This window comes from Felis catus, chromosome C1 (assembly GCF_018350175.1).
Source record: "Felis catus isolate Fca126 chromosome C1, F.catus_Fca126_mat1.0, whole genome shotgun sequence".
Classification (NCBI taxonomy): Eukaryota; Metazoa; Chordata; class Mammalia; order Carnivora; family Felidae; genus Felis; species Felis catus.
In genome coordinates, this window is record NC_058375.1 from 208,428,127 (window position 1) to 208,449,334 (window position 21,208).

Here is a 21,208-nt window from a genome sequence, read left to right on the forward strand (position 1 = left end):
CCAGTTGAATGCCTGACTCTTGACTTCAGCTCAGGTTGATCCCAGGGTCATGGGATCGAGCTCAGCATCAAGTTCTGCACTGAGTGTGGAACCTACTTGAGGTTCTCTCCCTGTCTCTCTACCCCTAACCCCTTCAAAAAAAATCTTGTGACTTTATTCTTTACTAGTGATGTATTTATTGATGGAGTAGTTCATAATACAGAAAAGAGGTTTGGCTGTGGTAACTCAGGAGAGGCAACCTAGGTAAGGTATTCTTGATTTTTGAAACTTGAGTAAGCAATAGCCTTTCAAAAGAGGGAGAAGATTTGTTAGAGTGAGAGTATCAGTTTCACTAGAACATACGATGGTTTTTAAATAATATTTTTTATAATTCTTGAGCATAGAGACAAATATAATTTATTATAAACGTAAAACCTTTTGAAATCTGCACTAGGAAATATCAGCTTGATAAAAGAAGAGGGATAGATTCATATATTTGGATCAATTCGTGTGTTTCCAGTCACGGAATATTCCATTTATTGTCAGTTCCCCCCCTTGGCAGTATAAATTTAGCTTTCGTATATATTATTAAGTAATAAATCTCTCCCCTACCCTTACACACTAAGTTACTCAGTGTTCTGGATCCTTGAGCAATGTATCATTATCCACTGCTTGACAGTCTCTAAGTCATGCACAACTTCTGTTGACATCTATATCATTGCATAGGCAAAAATCATGAGGAGCATATGGTTCTCATTCTACCTAGACTTTCATTTCATGCTGTTACCAGAATGCTCAGAAATCCTGATTGGATGGGAAGATTAGCTTTTCCCTAGTGGAATAATTTCATTATAATGGAGGTGTCATCTCCCTAAGCTAAATGTGGAAAGAATAATGGAAAGATTACAGATCACGAAAAAAGAAACTAGAGAGACTTTATTATAAATTATGACATGGCTTCGGAGAGTATATTTTGATATATTTGAATAAACCCCTTAAGTTTAGGTAACTAGATTGCTCACTTTCAATTTTCATGTTCTCGTGTGCCTCACTTTTATACAAAAAGCATTACCCACCATCTGGCTGATTTATAGACTAAGAAGCACTTTCAAGGTGCCAACGCTCCTTGTCTATCTGAGTTCATGGAAAGGACCTACTTAACCCCAATGACACCAACTCTGTCAGCCAGTAAGAAACCCTGTTGGGCAAACAGAAAGAGCCCAACTTTACCCTGACATAAGAACTTTAAAAGAAATAAGTCATGAGGCATTTAAATGACTGGTTTCTATGAGATCAGGAACACCTATGTATTTTACAGAGATGTTTAAGAAGTAAACCAACACATAATTTGAGCTTTGTTGGTCTTTCTGTACCTTTGTTCTTAATATAAAAAATTTCAACTTTAATTTTTGTACTGTGACGTTCTTCTCTAAATACTACTGAAATGAGTAGAGATGAATTCCACATTTGAATCTAAGGTTACTTGAAAGTAGAAATCCTTTTCTATTTCAATCAGTGAGACCTAAGGAACTAGTTGGGGGGACCTTCTAGACACCAACCCCCAAAGATGCCATTAATTCCTATACTCTACTATATCTCCAGAGAAGAAATTGCCTGATCAATATATACTGTGGCCTGGAATGAGGAAGGCATGGGATAGAGAAGATAGAGTTGATATAATGTGATGGCTCCCAAACTCTATTCTGTGCAAAGGAGAGAAAAAAATAAAAGAAATGAAGCGGGACAGAAACACAATAATCATAAATTTTTCTAAAGCTGAAAATGTTAAGTTTAAAGGGCTACACATTTTTTTTGGGGGGTAAAAGTCCCTTTACTCTTGAGATATTTTGGGGGGAAATTTTTTTTATAGTTAGCAACCATAAGCCAGTGTCTCTGCATTTTATTTGAAATTATTCTGGTGCATGATATTAAAGTGACTGAAAGCTCCCTGTTGGCCAAAGATGATGAGAGGCACAGCAGCCCAGTGACCTCAGATCCTAATCCCAATGAGCCAAGGAGTGTGAGGCCTGAAGCAAGGCAGTATGCTTGTCTGGGTTTTAATTTTCTCCAAGGTAGAAATGGGCTTTACGCTAGTGTCTATTCAAGCTCTCTGTAGATAAAAATGTGTTCCACCGATCTTTATGGAGTTACCAGTCATGATTAAGTATTTACACTTCCTAAAATATCTGCCACATAATTTCTTTATAAAGAATCTTTTCTGCTTTGGGTCACATGCTGAAAGACGACTCCTATGACAACACTTGACCACCAAAAATAACGATACGCTCTAAACCTCTCAATGACAGTGTGGTGGCTGTTACTAGTTTGTAAGTGGTACTTGAGACAATTTTTCCCCCTACATGGTGCTAAGTTATTAGAATCTTCATAAGACAGAGGAGAGAGAGAGAGAGAGTGGGGGCAGGGCGGTAAAGAGAGGGAGAGAGAAAAAGAGAGAGAGAGAAGGAGTGAGAGAGATGTGGCCTCTTCTCTTTCACAATTAAATTTCCCTTCCTTCTTTCATCTATCTGATCTTCCACAGATGTTCTGTTCTGTCCAAAGAGTGGAGGCACAAAGACTAGGAAATAAGCGACATATGTGATTTGTTTTAGGAATGCGCATTAGGACATGTGAAAACTGAAACTCTTGTAGCAATGTAACATGTTGATTTTATTTTTCCTCAGATACATACAAGTTAAAAAAAATAACATTTGCAACATCGTGGTACAGTTTCAGATGGCATTTACGAATCAGGAAGGTAAACCTAAGTTTATTATTTTTTGTGGTCTGTTGATGCATGAAAAATTACATTCAGATCACATTTTTCTAAGAAATTAGTTATGAATTTAGATTTTGGGGATAACCTTTAGGAAAATCAGTTTGTGAGTGAAAGTAATTTACAAAAAGATTTACTGGGAAAATGTGATGAAAAGAAATCTCCTGGTCAATATTGAATAATTTTCCCTCTCAAAATTGGTATTTCAGTCTCAACTAAACAGAAACTCATTGCTTATTGTTATATTTACCATAAAACCAACTAACACAATAAAACACCTATATTTTACTTCACTATACTTCTTACTTTGAAGGAAAACAAGTTAGATACAAACTTATGGGCTTGTATGTGTATGCATATACGCACGTATTTTTGTATACATATATGCATATGTCTATAGAAGTTGTATTATATAACATGATAGATCTGCATATATTCAGCAGGCTTTTAAGAACGGAATGAGGAGAATCCTCAGGAAATGTAGGGAATAGGTTGACTTTCAGAAATTTCAACAGTGAATCTATAGGAGTTAGTGGCACACCGTGGTTAATTCACATCTTATTTTTGTTAAAAAAAAAATAGCGCGCTCTCTGAGTGAGAGCTTTATTCAACATACATGTGTGCTGTACATGTTCCTTCTAAGTGGGCTAGTTTTGTTCTCATGCCATGGGAGCAGGTGGCACGAGGCTGTTTTGATGAGGTTAAAAGGCTCCTCCCCTCTTTCCCCAAGCAGCAGCCTGAAGTACGTCAGCAGTAATTGTGTGCCTGGCTCGGCAGGGAGGGTGGAGGCAAAATTGGTATCAGATAAGGGTCTCAAACTGAGATCTCGATGTTCCATTTAAGTTGTTGCTCATTTTCATTAGCCATGCCAGGGGTGAAAAGCTTATAACTTAAACACCCTCTGTAGTAACAACATTTATTTTTGATGGATTTATGTTTTTCTTCTCCACAAAGCTGGAATGAGGGTTGTAGTGGATATAAATGAAGGGGTTTCTTTATCCTCTTTTCATTTTATCACTTACTAATCAGACTTCAGTTCAGACAGATAAAAGGGAGAGATTCTGTTGCCTAAATGTGAGGTCTTTAATGAGGATGGGAGGCCCCAGGGAGGCGAAATCCCAAGTAGAACGATGCTGCTCTCGGGTTTCTTGTCATTTCTTCAGTTGCTTCTTCGCCTCCCTTTTCCAAGGGGCCTAGTGAGCAGGAACTATCCAAGGTGCTAGAATGCTGGCAGCTTTGCCGTTCAATGCAGACGGACTGCAAAAACAGAGAAGAAAGATTACTGCTTATTTCAGAAGGTAGGTTCTTTGTTTCAGAATCCCTGATTAATCAGCAGCAGCATCAACAGACTAAGGCAGCTGGAGAGGAGAGAGAGAGAAGCAGGAAGGGAGGGAGTCAGGGGCAGGGAGGGAGGGAGGGAGGGGAAAGAGAGAGAATGGGAGAGAGAGAGCTGGTTGTCACGGGGGAGGGACGATACCACAAGCTAGGCTGCTCTAAACCTTCTGTATGTAAGTGGCAATGAGAAAGAGCATCTTTTGGGCTGAGAGGAGACATTTAGAGAGGATGTTTCTGATTTTTTGTTTTCATTTATTGTTGTCTTCACAGAATATAATCAAATGAGGCACCTTAGCCAGCCTGGGTGATTGCTTCGAGTCTTGTAATCATCTGTGTAGCAAAGTGGGTAAAATCATTCAATTTCTTCCCTGCTGGACCTGGAAAGAGAGGGGCTGTGTGTTCATCCCCACCCATTAGCTATGCCCTCTTTTCTCTGAATGTCGATTTAAGGAAGCAGGCACCTGTCTTCTGCCACCGCATCTTCCTAGCAAACTTTAAAGGCCATTTTATCTGATAGGAAGAACATCAAGGATGCTCTGATCTCTAGTGATGAAGAATCTGGGAATGGACACTTTCCCCATCCAGATGCAATGCACTTTAATTGAAGAAAAACTGAGCTGAACTACAAGTCTATTTCTCATGGTGCTGGATTACTCCTACAGAACTGCCCAGAGATCAACCGCGAGAGAGGGCTCTGACAGACACTAGTCACCTTCTGATTGTTGCACTTAGCTCTCCCTGGAGACGTAAATTTTGGTATGTATCTCATTTTTCAGATTCTCTAAGCATGCCAATTGAATCCAGCACTAAATAGATCAAGCAATCTGGTTATGAAATGGAATGGGATTTTATCTGGGGATACTTAATGCTGAAGTTTGCATGTCTTATTAGGTGCAACAGAAATAAAGCCACAGCGAAGGCATCCAAGGCTTTAATAAGCCTCCGGCTATTTTGTGCCCTCTTACCCACTTAGTTACATTACCACGGAAATGGCTAAACTAGATTTTCATTGCTAAAATGAGCCATGTTGAATTATTAAATATTTTGAAAATATTTTCCAGGGTATTAATTGGCATTCACATTGTGCATGCTAGCTATTTATCGGCTATTCCATACCATAAATATTTTACAACAGTCTCTCAGCACATTTGTGTCAGCCTAATTTTGTATTCTCAAAAAAAAAACCTACCAAAAAATAAATAAATAAAACTATCAAACATACACCAAAGCTGAAACTGCTCCTTCCTAACAGAGTAGGCATAAACCTCTTTGAGAAACATGAATTTTAACACTCAGTATCAGGAAGATCTCATTAGTCTTATCACAACAAATATTTTCTATAGAACTTTAGGGAGATTTGTTTTACCTTGGACACACACTTAATTTGTTGGGGTGTCTCCATTTTAATTTTTCTAAAAACCAGGAACATTTTAAATACAAGAAATATAGGTCTTCCCCAGCTGGAAGGACTATTACAGGAAATAATACTGTTCCTTCTCATTAAGAATTCCTAAAGTTGGCTTGGTACTGTAGAACTGTATTTTTTTTTCTACACATACCCCCAAATAAGGGAATCCGATCTAAGAAGTTACACAATGTAGTTTTAGTCCATTTAATATGCAAGACTTTATCATCAAATAGTATGAAATAATGACGATAGAGCAAGACTGAACATCAACTCTTCTCCTAATTCTTCACATGTTAAACAATGCTCCAACTCATTTTTCTATATTGTCAGTTGGTAAACAGAATAATATGAGAGTATGTGAGCTACAAATGCCAAAATTGTTTTATTTTTCTGTGGAAATCACAACACACCTTTGCCAACTCAGCAAAGAGGACTCTGTGAAGGACACTGACAGTTGAGGAAATCAGTGAAAACAGACCTGAGAAAAAAACCCGACAACTTCACAAAGAACTGTAGAGAAGCCCAAGGACTTGAGGCATCTGCAAAGTTTAGAAAAACAAGTGTAAAAATGCTAGAGACAAGAAGGTTGTCTATTGTTTAAAAAAAAAAAAAAGTCATTCAATTAGATGGTTTTCATTGTAGCGCCAGTCAGCAATTTATCATACTGACTGTATCTACTTTGCCAATACTGCCTTGTAAGCGTCTGGAAACACTTGGCCAAAGGCTCAGAAAAGTACCTCAGCCATTGACATTTGGTGTGAGTCCCTAATATTATCAGAGATGTGCTATCCCTTTAGACCATGGGCAAACAGCACCATGACAACCTGGAAGTTGGGGGCGGGTATCTGAGTTATGATACCACTCATTAACATGATCTATGCCCGTTTTACCCACTTTGGGAAGGGAGAGAGTGGAGAAAAAACTCGCTTCAAAGTAATCTGCTTTCTGAGAAAAAAGCAATCAGCGTTTTTGTAGTCACTTCAACAGGCGCCCGTGGTTTTAACTCTAACATTTCCCATGTTGAGCAGAACAGCTGCATTTTGATGAAAGTGAGAATAAGAAAATGAGCATGACCATTTGTGGGGTTGAGGGTAGGATTTTAAGCACAATCAAAGTGGAATGATAAGATTTGTTGTTGACAGATTATCAGAAAAACAATTTTGACATGGTTTACACAGGTTACGAATTATAACCAGGCAATCTGGTCTGTTGATTTGGTCCTGTGTGAAGTCAGCGAATTCTAGAAATTAATTTGCATACAGATTTTACATATGTATATGAAGCCTGATTATTTAAATACTTATATTTTGACAATGCGTTTTCAAATTGGTCTGAGTACATGCAACAAATGTGAAAGATCTTTTTCCTCCTGCTGAATACAAAAGAAATAGTCAAAATTGCCTTGGGAAACTTTTATTTGGCTGAGTCAATACTGCTGGACAAAATAGGACTCTCTATATCAGAGAAGATTCAACGATTGGAACGGGAGGGAAAATCAAATTTTAATAGGTCAGATTCTAATAACTTCCTCACAGCACTGGGGCAGGTGTGGTTTGAGAACCTCATAAATAACTGAGAAGTAGGGACTAGAAAACTTTCCCAGAAGCAAATGAAATGAAATGCACAAATGTGAAATGAGGGCGACATGACGAGGCTTTCCACGAGGAAATGCATTCCCCAGCGTGCATTTTCTCCTCCCCAGTCAACACAAACAGCATTATAAGAATAACACAGGATGAAGTGTACATTATTCTAGCTGTAACGTTATCTTATAGGGCTAACTGTAACCTGAAATTTAAGAAGCTTCTTAACTTCAAGGACTGGGGAGCACCTCTCTCCCAAACAGTTGCTTTTTCTTCCTCTGTCACTCAGCAGATATGGAAAGATTGATGGACTATTCACGATTTTAAATCTTGGAAAACCAAAGTTTTAGATGGAGAGCAGCTTCACCTCAGCAATTCTGAGTACATACTTTAAGAAGAGAAGAAAGAACCAGCCCCCACAAAGGGCAGTGGGCTAATTCATTTCAGTGATGCTTACATGCAAGGGTCCTGCTTTTTTGGTAGGGGGTGGCAAAGGATCCGTCAGAAGGTTCTGCCTGAGAAGTCGGTTTACACACCCACCTGAGTCAGTTCTTGCAGAGCCGGAGTGACTGATGTCACAGTGCATGAAATCACACTAAAGAGGGAATTTGTTCTGCATTTTAAGAAAAGAGAAATACTTTAACAAGTATAAGATGGCAGGCTTCACTTTTATCTGACCCTTTCTGTACGTCTTTTCTTCAACAGCAGCCTGCAATGAATCAAATGCTTTCTATACTATGGAGACCCCAATCGTGACATCAGTTAGTGACACATTAAATATCCTCTGGTAAATTGAGGCTACAAAAAATTTATTCCTTAGTTTACAAGGGAATCTACATACATGTATGTGCTTAGTTAAAGTTTTGTGTATACTTAATTCTCAAAAATATGCTCCCCCCCTTTTTTTTGTTTTAACATTGAAAGTCACGTAATGTCTCAGCTTCTTGAGTTCCTTGGATGCAAGTAGTGGCTATAGAATGAGAAAAAAAAAGGAAATGAATTTTTTATGTTTCTATGGATTCAATTTGGATACCTTTATGTATATTTTATGCTCCACATGTATATGTACTAGATAGTTTTATTTCAGTGGAAACATGGTAAAGAAATGAATTGCTACTTTCAGCTCTAAGCTCAGCATGTGAGGTACAGTGATGGTTTTACACAAAAGAAAATAAAGAAATGGCTAATACAAGACAAAGTTAAATGCTTAATGTTTTAAATATGACCTCAATCTCACCAGTTCAAATCGGTGCGTCTAAGCTGAAGAGAGTGAAATTTCAAATTTTAGGAGGTATCACAATACCATACAAAGTAATCTTTGTGAAGGGTGTGGTCTACAGGAAATAAGGAATAAGAGGGAAAGAATACAATAAAGCAGAGCGATTAAAACATCCAGCTGTATTTAAGCTAACATCTAATAAAAGCCAACAGCTTTTGGCTTTTATTAGAATGGCAACGATTTTAAATACAGTAATTCAAAAATGAAGCAAAAGGGGGGTTTTCTGAATGCACCACACAGCAGTGGAAGAAAGGCGTAAGGTGAAGTTGTGAAGCTACCTATGATTTGTGTGGAGTTTCTGATCTCAGTCATTTTAGGTGCTTTCCCGGGAGACTCCTAACACAAATTCTCAATGTTCGCCACAACTTCCAAGAAAAAGAACACATATACAACTCTTGCACTATTTGAGTCCACGCCGTGCATTCCTGATAAAACCCATCTACCTTGCAGACCAAGAATGTCAACTTTCAACCAATGCTCTAGGGGGAGCTAAAATGTCTAATATGTTGCAAGCAAAAATGGCCGCAAACACACACTGATCCAAAGGCAAGGGATGACTGGAGAAATGCAGAAGAGCCCTTCAACCTCACTCACTTTGTTGTCACAAATATACCATGCAATCGTTTGAGATCTAATAAGAGTCTCTTGCATATTGCAATGGAGCTAAAGGCGCTATCTAAAGGAGAGGGGCCCTTTTGCCTCTTAACTATTGTGTTCCTAAGACGCCAACATGAAGAATTAAGTGCTCACGACAAGCCTTTATGAACTACTTGTACACAGGATTGTTGTTAAAGGGCCAGAGATAAACTTGATTTAATATCCAGCAGCCAAAATGAAGCCAAGTGTTTAGTGGCATGGACCATGCCTTGTTCAACATCTATCTTAGCCATAACTACACATTTCTGAAAGACAAACAGATTTATGACCATACCTGACTGGGTTCTCACTACATAGAAATGGTAGCAGTTGTAGTGAGACAGGCACTTCACGTACAGTTCACTTTTCTCTAGAGAGGCCTCACATTTGTTTAAGGAGGAGTGAATGAATGAGTCTCTGCATTCAGACTTCAGCAGGCTGAGAAACACCGGCTTGGAAGGGTGGAGCCCAAGTGTTTGAGCTTCATGGTTCCTCTGTGACAAAGCCCTTATCTTCTCGTGGTAGGAACTGGGGCGAAATGGATAAATGGTCTGTCTGCATGCCCTTGGTTAGGAAGCGACTCTGTGAAAGCCTTCCATGCCTCCCTTTGCACACCTATGACTAAGAAGTTGAACTGCATTAAACATTCTATTCGTGTATGTTTCAAAGTAAACATGTGTTTATTGAGGAGTTATTACTAAACACCATCTTGGCCACAATTAAGAATTAGGAAAAGGATGTAAGTAGTAATGTTAGTGACTAATAATTTTGCTCACATTTCCTGAACACTCACATGTGCTTTCTAACTGAACGCTTACAACAACATAAGGGAGTTAAGTATATTCCAACCACCATTTTAACCACATGGAAACTAAAGCTTAGAGGAAGCTAAATCTTCATGAAATGGCATAAAGTCAGAGACCTAGGGGTGCTTGCATTGTGATTTCAGGCCATACCGCCCAAGTCCTCAGTTACACTCTTCAGGACTGCCTAACCACTCTCTGCCCCTACCCCACATTACAATCTGCCTTTTACATGTGGACAAGAGAGCAGGAGAGTGTGATGCTTAAACATTGGTGGGGTCCACGTCCATTTTTTATGGTTATTTTTGAAGCCTAGTTATTGTTATTGGATAATGTTCTGTGTTCATCCTCAAAACTGGTGACCACACACCATGACAAACTCATGAAAGCTACCACCTGTGCTTGTCCCACTGACACCATGTTGCAATTTTTTAATTAATTGTCCTCTTACCCTGCAGTGTGAATGTTTAGAAGGACACAGGTTTGCCTTCATCAGTGCCTCATTCATAACAGGTGCTCAAGAAATACTTGAAGACATGAACGAGCATAGAATCAAATCCCTCCCTAGAACTTAGATGACAAGCATGATTTCATGCATCCAATTATCATTGTCCAGAAACTTTACTAGATTTTATGGTTTTTATCCTTCAAATTTTCATCTTAACTTTTCAGATTATACTCTTACTACTTACAGCACAACTTTCCCTAGTATACGTACTTGATGGCATTGTTATTTAATGTTGTCTCGGAACAAACATAATTTCAACTCCAGTCAATTTGAAAGACCACATAAAGAGATAAGTAAGTTTCAGAAGTACCCAATTAACCTGGTTCATATCTGGAATATATAAACTGTATGGAGAATCTCTGGTGTCCTTTGGGTGGGAGGAAAATTTAATGGAAGAAACAAAAATTGGGGGGGTAATGCTTTTCACAGGGGGCATATACAGTTTTGCTTAAGGGCAAAGTGGGAGGGTTCTTCCACCCTGAGGCGTTGCCTCTGGAATCCTTGTCCTGACTTGGCCTGCTTAACTATGGTAGCATTAATTGCCATAGACAGAGCTTTTTTTTTTTTTTTTTTTTTTTATCCAGGCACACCTAGTGTTGAAGTCCTTGGGAGAAGTGAGTTCCCAATAATGGTAATTCTTCAGCTTTCTGAGAATCCTGTTCCTGTATTTTTTCCTGAAAATTGCAATCATTGGTAGCAGTAATTTCTTATTCTTATGCATGTCTACCCCTTGAGCTTCTAAGCTCATGGACTTATAGTACAATACAATTCAATTATGCTAGACAGTTGAAATTAAAAGACCATTTTATGTGCCAACCCATTATGGCTCAAAACCAAACCAAATGTAATAAAACTCCACATAACAACAACAACAACAACAACAAAATCATGAGTCAACAAACAACTCATATCCCCTAGTTCCAACAATCTCTTACTGGCTGGAGAATAAATCTTTAAACTCAGAGTAGGAGTCAAATAACAGAAGAATTGACTGGCAGCTGAAACGCTAATAAACTCTGATAAGAAGTAAAGTTTCCATAGCTACCATCCAGGTATGGAACATGATTATACTTGTAAAAAACTCAAAATGAATATGATTCATAAGGGCAACGGTGAAAGCCTAGGACTTCTACATTAGATAGTTTGGCTGAGATTAAAAAAAACATATCTTCCTGGGGCTTTAAAAGAAAATAAAAGATGTAAACATCATTTATAATTTTAAATGGCCAAAGTTTTTTCTTATTAATAGATTTTGCTTTTGCTTTTTCAATTTGATGCAATGATACCAGTTTCCTATGCAACGGTGAATATGCAATTGAGGACAGTAAGCCTTATTAAGCTAGAAGGCTAAAATACTTATCTTGCATGCAATTAATTAAACTTCAGTTCTATTTTTGATTGATTAGAGCACCATTGCTCTATCCCCTGACTTCATTGATTTCTATAATTCATTGGAATGCATCTGCTTCAAAGCATCCTGATTTTCATAGCCTGCTGGTTATCTATCACCTGTCCATACACATACCCACATATGACATTGGCAATCTTTCACCTGTACTTTTATTATGAAGATATTAGCTAACATGACTGTATGCCTATTATTGTTAAACTTTATGTTAAATTCTTTATAACATCACCTCTCTAAATTATCACATCAGCAACAGGTAGAAGCTATTACTTCCATCATTTTGGAGGTGGACGGTATATATTGATCTGTTGAAAGTCCTGTGTTTTGTTGTTGTTTTAACTGGACCTTGGTTTTACAGTAATCCACTCTATGGTTTGCGTTTTTAAACCTTGACGTAGCAATGATAATTATAGTTGTCACTGCTTGAGTTACCAGATTGGTAAGGATGGATGTGGTCCTGGTGACCTACAATATTTGAGTTCTAGCAGGCAGCCATCAGGAAGCACCATTTTGGAAAGTAATGATGGGTCAAAAGGGTTTATTTCCAAAATAAATTATATTAGAAATGTGTATTTCCTTGTTTACTGTTATGTTATGCACAAATAGTATAGATTCGTAGATCTTAATTTAAAACTAGAAGGAGAACACACACAATAAGAAAGTCTTTTCCAAATAATGTTATCATCTTATTTGAAATCGAGAAGTCTTTGTAGCAATTAGATAGAAATGAAGCTTGGATCTGATAGATCTTAATGATATAAGAACACATTTTTGAAAAACAAAATCGTGACTTGAAATATATAAACCAAACATTGAACTTGGCACCCTGTATTTGTACCTTTCCATTACCTTTAAGTGTGAGAGATTTGGCCTTTGATGTTCTAATTTTGTTTCAGGGAATGTTTGCTACTCAGGCAACATTCATTGAATATTTACTTCTAATAGTCTTGGTGGTTCGTGATTTCTAATGAGACGTTGTCTCCGAATAGATTCTATCATAATCTTTGGAATCTGGGGCTGAGAAGATATTAGGGTGACCAAACAGCACTTTGCTTTTTCTCCTCACCTTTGATAAAGGTAAAATGTGTTCTTATCCTACAGGAAGTGTTCCTTTTTACATGATCCCCTCCAAGATGATGAGTTCTAATCCCGAGGTAGACCCTTTGGACACATTTCTCCAATATATCGAGGACATGGGGATGAAGGCCTACGATGGCTTGGTTATTCAGAATGCATCAGACATTGCTCGAGAGAATGACCGCTTGAGAAATGAAACCAACCTGGCCTACTTGAAGGAGAAGAACGAAAAACGCCGAAGACAAGAAGAAGCAATAAAACGGTAAATATAAATACAAGTATTCTGAGTCTTGCATACACAAGGAGATCCATGAATTCTCAGCTGTCTGTGATGCTGTCACCTGGACAAGGCTGTGATGTTGTCAAGAAGGGGTTTACCCACGTTAGACTTGATGAGAACAAGTGAAATTGACACCTCAACTATAACATAAACACAATTCATCCGGCTCTCAGTTCTTTCACCGTAGCTAACAAAAGTTATTTACTTTTGTGTTGTGCATGTGGAGGTATAGCTGGGATGGGGAAAGAATTCAGTTTTCTTTTAAAAAAAAATTCATACTAAACAACCCTTGATAAAAGACCAAGGGAAACACTTAAACACTTCATAGTCAATGTTTGATGAAAATCTCCACCTTTAATGGTCTTTGTTTATGTTTAATACCTTATAATAGTTCATTTTCTTAGATTATAAAAAGACTTATCAATAATTAGAATTATATGAGCCTCTGAAGGCAGGAGGAACCCTCACTATGTGCTCTCAGTGCAGAGTTTTATGATGATTGCCAGGTGCCCCAGGTTCGTTGATATAAAATGACTTTTATGTTGCAAAACCTACAAGCAAATAAGTGCCAGATTATGGCTTCCACATTGAGGCTAAATGTCCTGGGGCAGAAACCCAAAGTAGGATACACATCCTTTGATTTCCCAAAGAATGTTATAGTGTTTCCAGCATGTGTGTGTGTGTGTGTGTGTGTGTGTGTGTGTGTGCGCGCGCATGTGTGTGTGTACCAGGGGTACAGATAGAGGCATATTGTGTTATACAAAGTCTTCTTTCTTCAATAAGTTCTACTTACTAAGTACAAAGATTCAGAAGTTAGAAAACTAATCCATGTCAATTAGCTGGATACTAAAAAATAATAGTTAAGCTATTTTAATAGTTGGTGGATGTTTCATCTAATCTGGTATTAATACTTGTACTTAAACTCTCTGTGAACGTTATCACATTAGGGAAAAGAAATTATTATTTTAAGATGAACTATTTATGGGGGCACCTGGGTGGCTCAGTCGGTTGAGTCCGACTTCAGCTCGGGTCATGATCTCATGGTTCGTGAGTTTGAGCCTCATGTCAGGCTCTGTGCTAACACCTTGGAGCCTGGAGCCTTCTTCAGATTCTGTCTCTCCCTCTCTGCCCCTTCCCCGCTCATTCTCTGTTTCTCTTTCCTTCAAAAATAAGTAAACATTAAAAAAAAGAGATGAACTATTTATGAAGCTAGGTAAGGATGCTCTACTCTAATCATTTAGAGGCAAATACTTTTATGCAAGAGGTTTGAGAGAGAGAGAGAGAGAGAGAGAACTGGAAAGAAAAAACAATAAATGTTATGGAGGATTTTTTTGAAAGAATGTAATCTTTCCATTTTGAAAATGGACATCTATGCTACTACCATGTATGTAAATGTTTGCAAAATGACATACTTGATAAATATTGCCACAGTTGCATATATTTAAGTCAATACTTGTTGGGGACTATGTTATTTTTTATTTCTACCCATTTTAGTTGGTATCACAGATTTCCTTCTATGATATATTAAATGTCCTTTATATAGGACAATTTTTTTCTCCTGGGAATTACTTCTGATGGATTTCTGTATGTTTGTGAGCATTTTACTTTTATGAGAATGAGCTTTCTAAAATTCATAACAAAAAAAGGGTGGCCCACTAGACTTCTAAAACAATTTCACCTCTAAAATGAAAAGTTTCCTGATCTTGATATTAAAACTCAATTGTTCATTCCTTTTTATAACCATATAAATAGAATTATTTTCAGAATAGTTTCATTAGATTTTACGGTAGTGAAGTGTGCTTATCACTGTATCTGTGTTTCATCAACAACCTTTAAAAGAGTTCTAGCTAAAGATACTAAGACAGAAGATGTTTAATTTTTAAGTAGCTTACTGGTAAGTGTTCAAAGAGACGTAACCAACGACTCCAGAGAACTCTGAAGCCAAAGGGATGGGAACAGGGTTTTGGTAGGTGGCAACATAGCAAAATTCTGTCATTGCATAATAAGTGAGGCTGAGGAAATTCAGTTATTTGCAATTTGATTAGATTAATAAGTCAATATTTTCTAGTATCAAGTTAGAAAGCACATAAGTATAGAGAGTTTAGATCATACATTGAATTGAAAAAAAAAAGTCCCCAATGATCTGGACACCTTTATTTCCACATAATGCTCTCAGCATAAGATAAAACTTTAGCCTAGCTCTGTTTACGAATAGAGCAAAGAACAGGAGTAAGTTATCAATCATGTTGTGTTTAGTTGGTGTTATTCACAGGAGAATTACAAAGATTTGTGATTTGTCAGTTTGACCCAATGAGGTGGGATTTTGGATATCACTCCATTTAGAATTTCTCCCTAGATGTGGGCAGATAGAGCGGGAGAATAAACCAACTTTGTAGGCATGAGAATGGCCAACTGGAGGTAAACAAACCTACGGGCGCTAACAAAATGGGCTTATGTTCAAGTTGAATTCTGACCACCCCCTGAAATAAGGCATATTCCTCGTCATAAGGAATAACACTGATTCAGGGCATCTCACACCTGAGGTCAAGGTGATTGAAGGCAAAGGGCAAAAATGAATGCAATATGCAACACGGTTGCTGATGTCCAAGCTACAATGTAAGTTTCATGAGAAGAATCATTCTATTTTTCTATACAGGTCTTACAACAGGATCTAATGTAAATGCATTGTTCAATAAACCTTTACTGCTAAATGTATTAGCTGATTGGAGAAATATGTGTTGAAATTTTACTAATTGTCAGGCAATGTTCAAGACTTTGATGAGATGGCAATGAACAGAACAAAGTTTCTGATTATAAGGAAGCTACATTCTGAGGAAAGCATGAATAGGAGACAACACTAAACATATAAGTGTATATAAATAGGGGTGCCTGGGTGGCTCAGTCGGTTAAGGGTCCAACTTCAGCTCAGGTCATGATCTCACACTCCGTGAGTTGGAGCCCTGCATCGGGCTCTGGGCTGACAGCTCAGAGCCTGGAACCTGCTTCGGATTCTGTGTCTCCCACTCTCTCTGCTCCTCTCCTCTCACGCTCTGTCTCTCTCTCTCAAAAGTAAAATAAAAAATAAAAAAAAAGTATATATATGAATATTTATAAGAGGTGGTGAAACAAAGCTAGGCAAAGGAGATAAAAAACAGAGCCAAGGGAAGGCCCCTGAGATGATGGCAGAGATGTGAAGTGTATGGCTATTGGCAGGAAGACAATTCTAAGCAGAGGGAACAGGAAGTATGATGTGTTCTAAGAAAAGGACAAGAAGTCACACAGTGACCAAGGCAAGGAATAGGGCATGTAAGTCTAGACTGGTAGTGAGCCATCAGGTAATGTAGAGCCTTATGAACTCGTGTATTTTATTCTGAAGGAGAAAACAAAATTTGTTGGAGATTTTTGAGCAGAGGTGTGACTTGTGTTCACTGAACATTTTACCAGGATTACTCTTGCTCCCGTGTTGAATAGACTGATAGGGCATAACCAAATGTAAGACGTTCAGATAGAAAGCCTTTGCGGTAATTCAGGTGAGAGATGATGGTGTTTTGGACTAGGATGGTAATAGTAAGGGTGGCATTGGGGTGCCTGGGTGGCTCATTCGGTAAAACATCCGACTTCCGCTCAGGTCATGATCTCATGGTTGGTGAGTTTGAGCCCCGTATCAGGCTCTGTGCTGACAGCACAGAGCCTGGAGCCTGCTTCGGATTCTGTGTCTCCTTCTCTCTGTGCCCCTCTCCTGCTTGCTCTCTGTCTCTCAACAATGAATAAACGTTAAAAAAACTTTTTTAAATTTAACGGTGGCATAACATTATCAAATTATGGCACCATCAAAATTTTCTAATTGGTGTGATGTAGTAGTTGAGTAAGAGAAAAAAACACCGAAGATGGCTTTCCATTTGTTTTGCTATTGTTTTGTGTGTGTGCGTGTGCTTGTGTGTGTGTTTTTCTTTGTCTTTTGCCTGAAACATGAGAAAAATGATGTTTTCATTTAACAAAATGGCAAAGACTAGAGAAGAAGTTTGAGTTAACTGTTAGAGGAATAAAAGATCAGCTTTGGTGCCCCAGTTTTGTGAGCCTTTTTGGATGTCCAAGTGGAGAATGCTGGATAGGCAGTTGATCCAGGATTTATGGTAAGATCAAAGCTAGAGACACAAATATGAAGGTCCTCATAGTCTATAGAGTTGAAAGCATGAGCCTGGTTGAGTATACCTAGAATCTAAAATTAGAGAGGGAGGGGTGCCTGGGTGGCTCAGTTTTTTAAGCATCCAACTCTTGGTTTCAGCTCAGGTCATGATCTCACGGTTCATGGGTCTGAGCCCCATATTGGGCTCTGTGTTGACAGCGTGGAGTCTGCTTGGGATTCTCTCTCTCTCTCTCTCTCTCTCTCTCTCTCTCTCTCCCTCTCTGAGCCCCTCCCCTGCTCTCTCTCTCCCTCTCTGTCAAGATAAATAAATAAACTTAAATTTTTTTTAATAAAAATAAGAATAGAGAGATATGGGAGAAGCACCCAGGACTGTTCCCAGGTATGCCTGTCTGCCTCCATGGTAGGGACAGTAGATGAATCCAGGAAGAACAGCCGTGAGAGAGGGGGAGAACCATGTAGGAGGGTGATGTCTTGGAGTGAAGTGACAGAAGTGATCAAAGAAGAGAGACTTTTGGGTGCCTGGGTGGCTCAGTTGGTTAAACATTCGACTCTTGAAATCAGCTCAGGTCTTGATCTCAGGGTGATGAGCTCAAGCCCTGTATTGGGCTCTGTGCTGGGCATAGGGCCTACTAGAAGAAGAAGAAGAAGAAGAAGAAGAAGAAGAAGAAGAAGAAGCCACAAGAGAAGAAGAAGGAGAAGGAGGAGATTTTACTGATGGATCAACTATGTTGAAACCTGAGAATTGAAGCCCCTTACCACACTGGTGTTGTTGACAAGAACAGTTTTGGTGAAGGGCTGGGGACAAAACCTCATGAGAGATAGGAAGAATGGAACAAAAGCAGAATATAGAGAACTCTTTTGAGGGTTTTGAGGCTAAAGAAATTACAAAATACAGTGAGTAATTGTAGTGGGAGGTGGGGGTCTATGGTACTTCGTGTTTCTTTTTCTTTTCCTTTAAGAAGAGAGAAAACTAGCTTATTTAAAATGCTGATATGAACGATTACAATAGAAAGGGAAATGTTAATGGCTTAGACACAGGAAGGAAAAATGACTGTGATTATGTCCTTGAGTAGGTGGGAAGGGTTGGGATGTAAGTCATCTTGGGAAAAAGCACAGACTGCTCAGCCATCGTAGGAGAAGGGATGGCCCAGAGTACAGATGGCTGAATGAGTCTGAATGAATGACTAACTCTGCAACACAAGGCCCTGGACCCGGTTCATCCTATCCCAACACCATTGTGTTACTTCCACAATTTCCACAGCTGTTCGCGTGGTACGATTTGAAGAGGTTCTGGAATCCTGATTTAAAGTATGAATATCTTTGGGAAGAACAAAACACTAGCAAAGCTTCCTAAATCATTGAGACTTTTGATGCTTTCTTTTCCCAAAGCATGGCCCATGTACAACAGGGGGACACAGAAGTCTCTGGATGTTGTTGGGGGATGGGGTCTGAGAGGGAAATGTCATAGCAGTCAAACACATGGTGACTGGACAAAAGGAGGAGACCAAAGGCCTGATGTGACTGTGCCAGGGCTGGCTGTGGGTATCTTACGTTAGCCCATCTCAGTATCCATTATGATATCCAAATGCAACTTGATTTTGCTTATATAGCGGCCAGGATTTTGAAATCCTGACAATTTTTTTTTATTTAAACATTTTTTTAAGGTTTATTTAGTTTTGAGAGAGAGCACAAGCGGGGAAGGGGCAGAGAGAGAGGGAGACACAGGACCGGAAGAAGGCTCCAGGTTCCGAGCTGTCAGTGCAGGACCTGATGTGGGGCTTGAATTCACAAACCCTGAGATCATGACCTGAACCGAAGTCTAACACTCAACCCCCTGAGCCACCCAGGTGCTCTGAGATTCTGACAATTTAAAATATAATAATCTTTTATTTTCTTCTTGTAATACATTTTTGGAATTACTTCAACTTTCTTAATAGAAAATACATGATTCATATTTTTGAAAACTCCGTGGCAAGATTCTGGTCACACAAGCATGCTGGGGTTTCAGCGTTGGCAACGGAGGCAGAATACTCACATCTATCTTTAACACACATTTTAATATTTCTAACATGTAATTTAGCCCAACTGTAAAGAAAATTCTACATGACATTAATGAACACAGTTTAATCAATTAAAATTCTTTAACATGTCTGCTGAATGCCTTCTTAAATATATGCAATGGTTTAATACATGAGATCGAAAGGCTGAAAATCTAAAGATGGGGCATGTTTGACCTTGAAAAGGCATTGATGATAATTCTCTGTGAAATATGCCAGTTGCAATTTCAGAAATGTGCAGACTGCCAAGGATTGCTTAAAAAATGGAAATAGGATTTCATATGATTGACCTTCTGGATCACATATGTGCCGAAATGCCTTTTGTGTTGGAGCTGGGAGGCTTAAAACACTGAGCTCTTAGAAAAAGAATCTCCTCACCCCTTTCTCAGTGTTGCACATCATTTAGGCTCTCTGAGCCCAATGCCATATATATATTTTTAGTTTTGTTTATTCATTTTGAAAGAGAGAGAGTATGTGAATATGAACAGGGGAGGGGCAGAGAGAGAGAGGAAGAGAGAGAATCCCAGGCAGGTTCTGCATTGTCAGCACAGAGCCCGATGCAGGGCTCGATCTCACAAACTCTGAGATCATGACCTGAGCTGAAATCACGAGTCAGATGCTTAACCTACTGAGACACCCAAGTCCCCCCCGATTCCATATTTTTAAACTAACTCAAGCCCCTTGTCACTACTAACTTTCTTGTACCTTCGCTGCCATTTCTCACATGGGCTTTTACTGTCAAGGCTTTTGGGTGAAAACTTCTAAATAAATAAAAAGTGATATTTTCAGTGCTTCCTTTAACAGCCCCGAATAACATTTGATGAGAAAGAAAGGGAGAGAATGACTTAAAGGAGAAAAGTGCATGGAGAATGAAAAAAAAATGATTTCAGTGGCTCATCATTTCTGCTATTTTAAATCCTAATGGTTTTATTCAGGCACTGTTAAATGAGACTTACTTTTTATTAAAAAGCCTGGAAGGAAACAAACACTCAAAACCTATAGCTTCAGACGAGTGAGCTCACGTGAGGTGGGTTATAAAACTCCAGTTTGTCATAGGTGGGGGCGAAAAGGGATGTTTAAGAGACAGGGATGAAGTTATGTTGGACCACTGATGCAGCACAGGATACAGACATTAAGAAGGAAGCAACTTAGGGGCGCCTGGGTGGCTCAGTCGGTTAAGCGTCCAACTTCGGCTCAGGTCATGATCTCACGGTTCGTGAGTTTGAGCCCCGCGTCGGGCTCTGTGCTGACAGCTCAGAGCCTGGAGCCTGCTTCGGATTCTGTGTCTCCCCCTCTCTCTGCCCCACCCCCACTTGCGCTCACTCTCTCTCTCCCTCTCAAAAATACATAAACATTAAAAAAATAAAAAAAAGGAGGCAACTGACCAAGAACAGAATGTGGCCACAGACGACTTGTGAGGCTGTACCTGTGTGCACCTGTGAATATAAGACCTGTTTTAGAGGTTCGCTGTGTATAAGTAACACCTTGTTTCGGACATCAGGTAAGGCTATCCATTGAGGAGGAGGGACAGTCAAAATTAGTACCTGGTGTACCAAAAGTACATTGAGATTTGAAGCTTCCTTTTAAGTGAATTTGTCCTTCTGGATTATGAACTTGTCCCTACACTGTCTCATTTGACTATTAGCCACAGTCTTTTGAAAACAATATCGGAAATATCCCTTCAGTTAAAAAAAAAATGTTACCACTACATGTTTTTCTGAGTATGTTTTCTACTATAGGAAGGGGTTGGATTTTTTTTTTTCCTAATGAAACAAATGTTACATTAGTGAAATTCTCCCAAACATTGCAAGTCTGGAAGACAGCTCTCAACTAGAGGAAAGTGGTTCTGTCACAAAGGACTACTTAGGCTGATTAGGAACATCTCTGTTCCCTGTGGATGCCCTCAAGGGATCTATATGAGGTTATATTTCCTCT

The 21,208-nt window shown here is 38.8% G+C and overlaps 1 protein-coding gene across 6 annotated transcripts in view; it reads left to right on the plus strand.

Moving 5' to 3' along the window:
* Window positions 1-3,533: 3,533 nt before the first annotated feature.
* The window catches only part of NYAP2 (neuronal tyrosine-phosphorylated phosphoinositide-3-kinase adaptor 2), a 268,339-nt gene continuing 250,664 nt past the window's right edge, over window positions 3,534-21,208 (plus strand). For 4 of the 6 annotated variants that reach the window (XM_019838752.3, XM_019838753.3, XM_019838754.3 and 1 more), the window contains exons 1-2: window positions 4,232-4,843; window positions 12,814-13,051. In XM_019838752.3, the coding sequence (XP_019694311.2) occupies window positions 12,831-13,051 (221 nt within the window). In that variant the 5' untranslated portion in view covers window positions 4,232-4,843; window positions 12,814-12,830. Of the gene's footprint in view, window positions 4,051-4,228; window positions 4,844-12,813; window positions 13,052-21,208 lie in introns of those variants that run through there. The other 2 variants (XM_019838751.2, XM_019838755.3) reach the window with 2 other exon arrangements.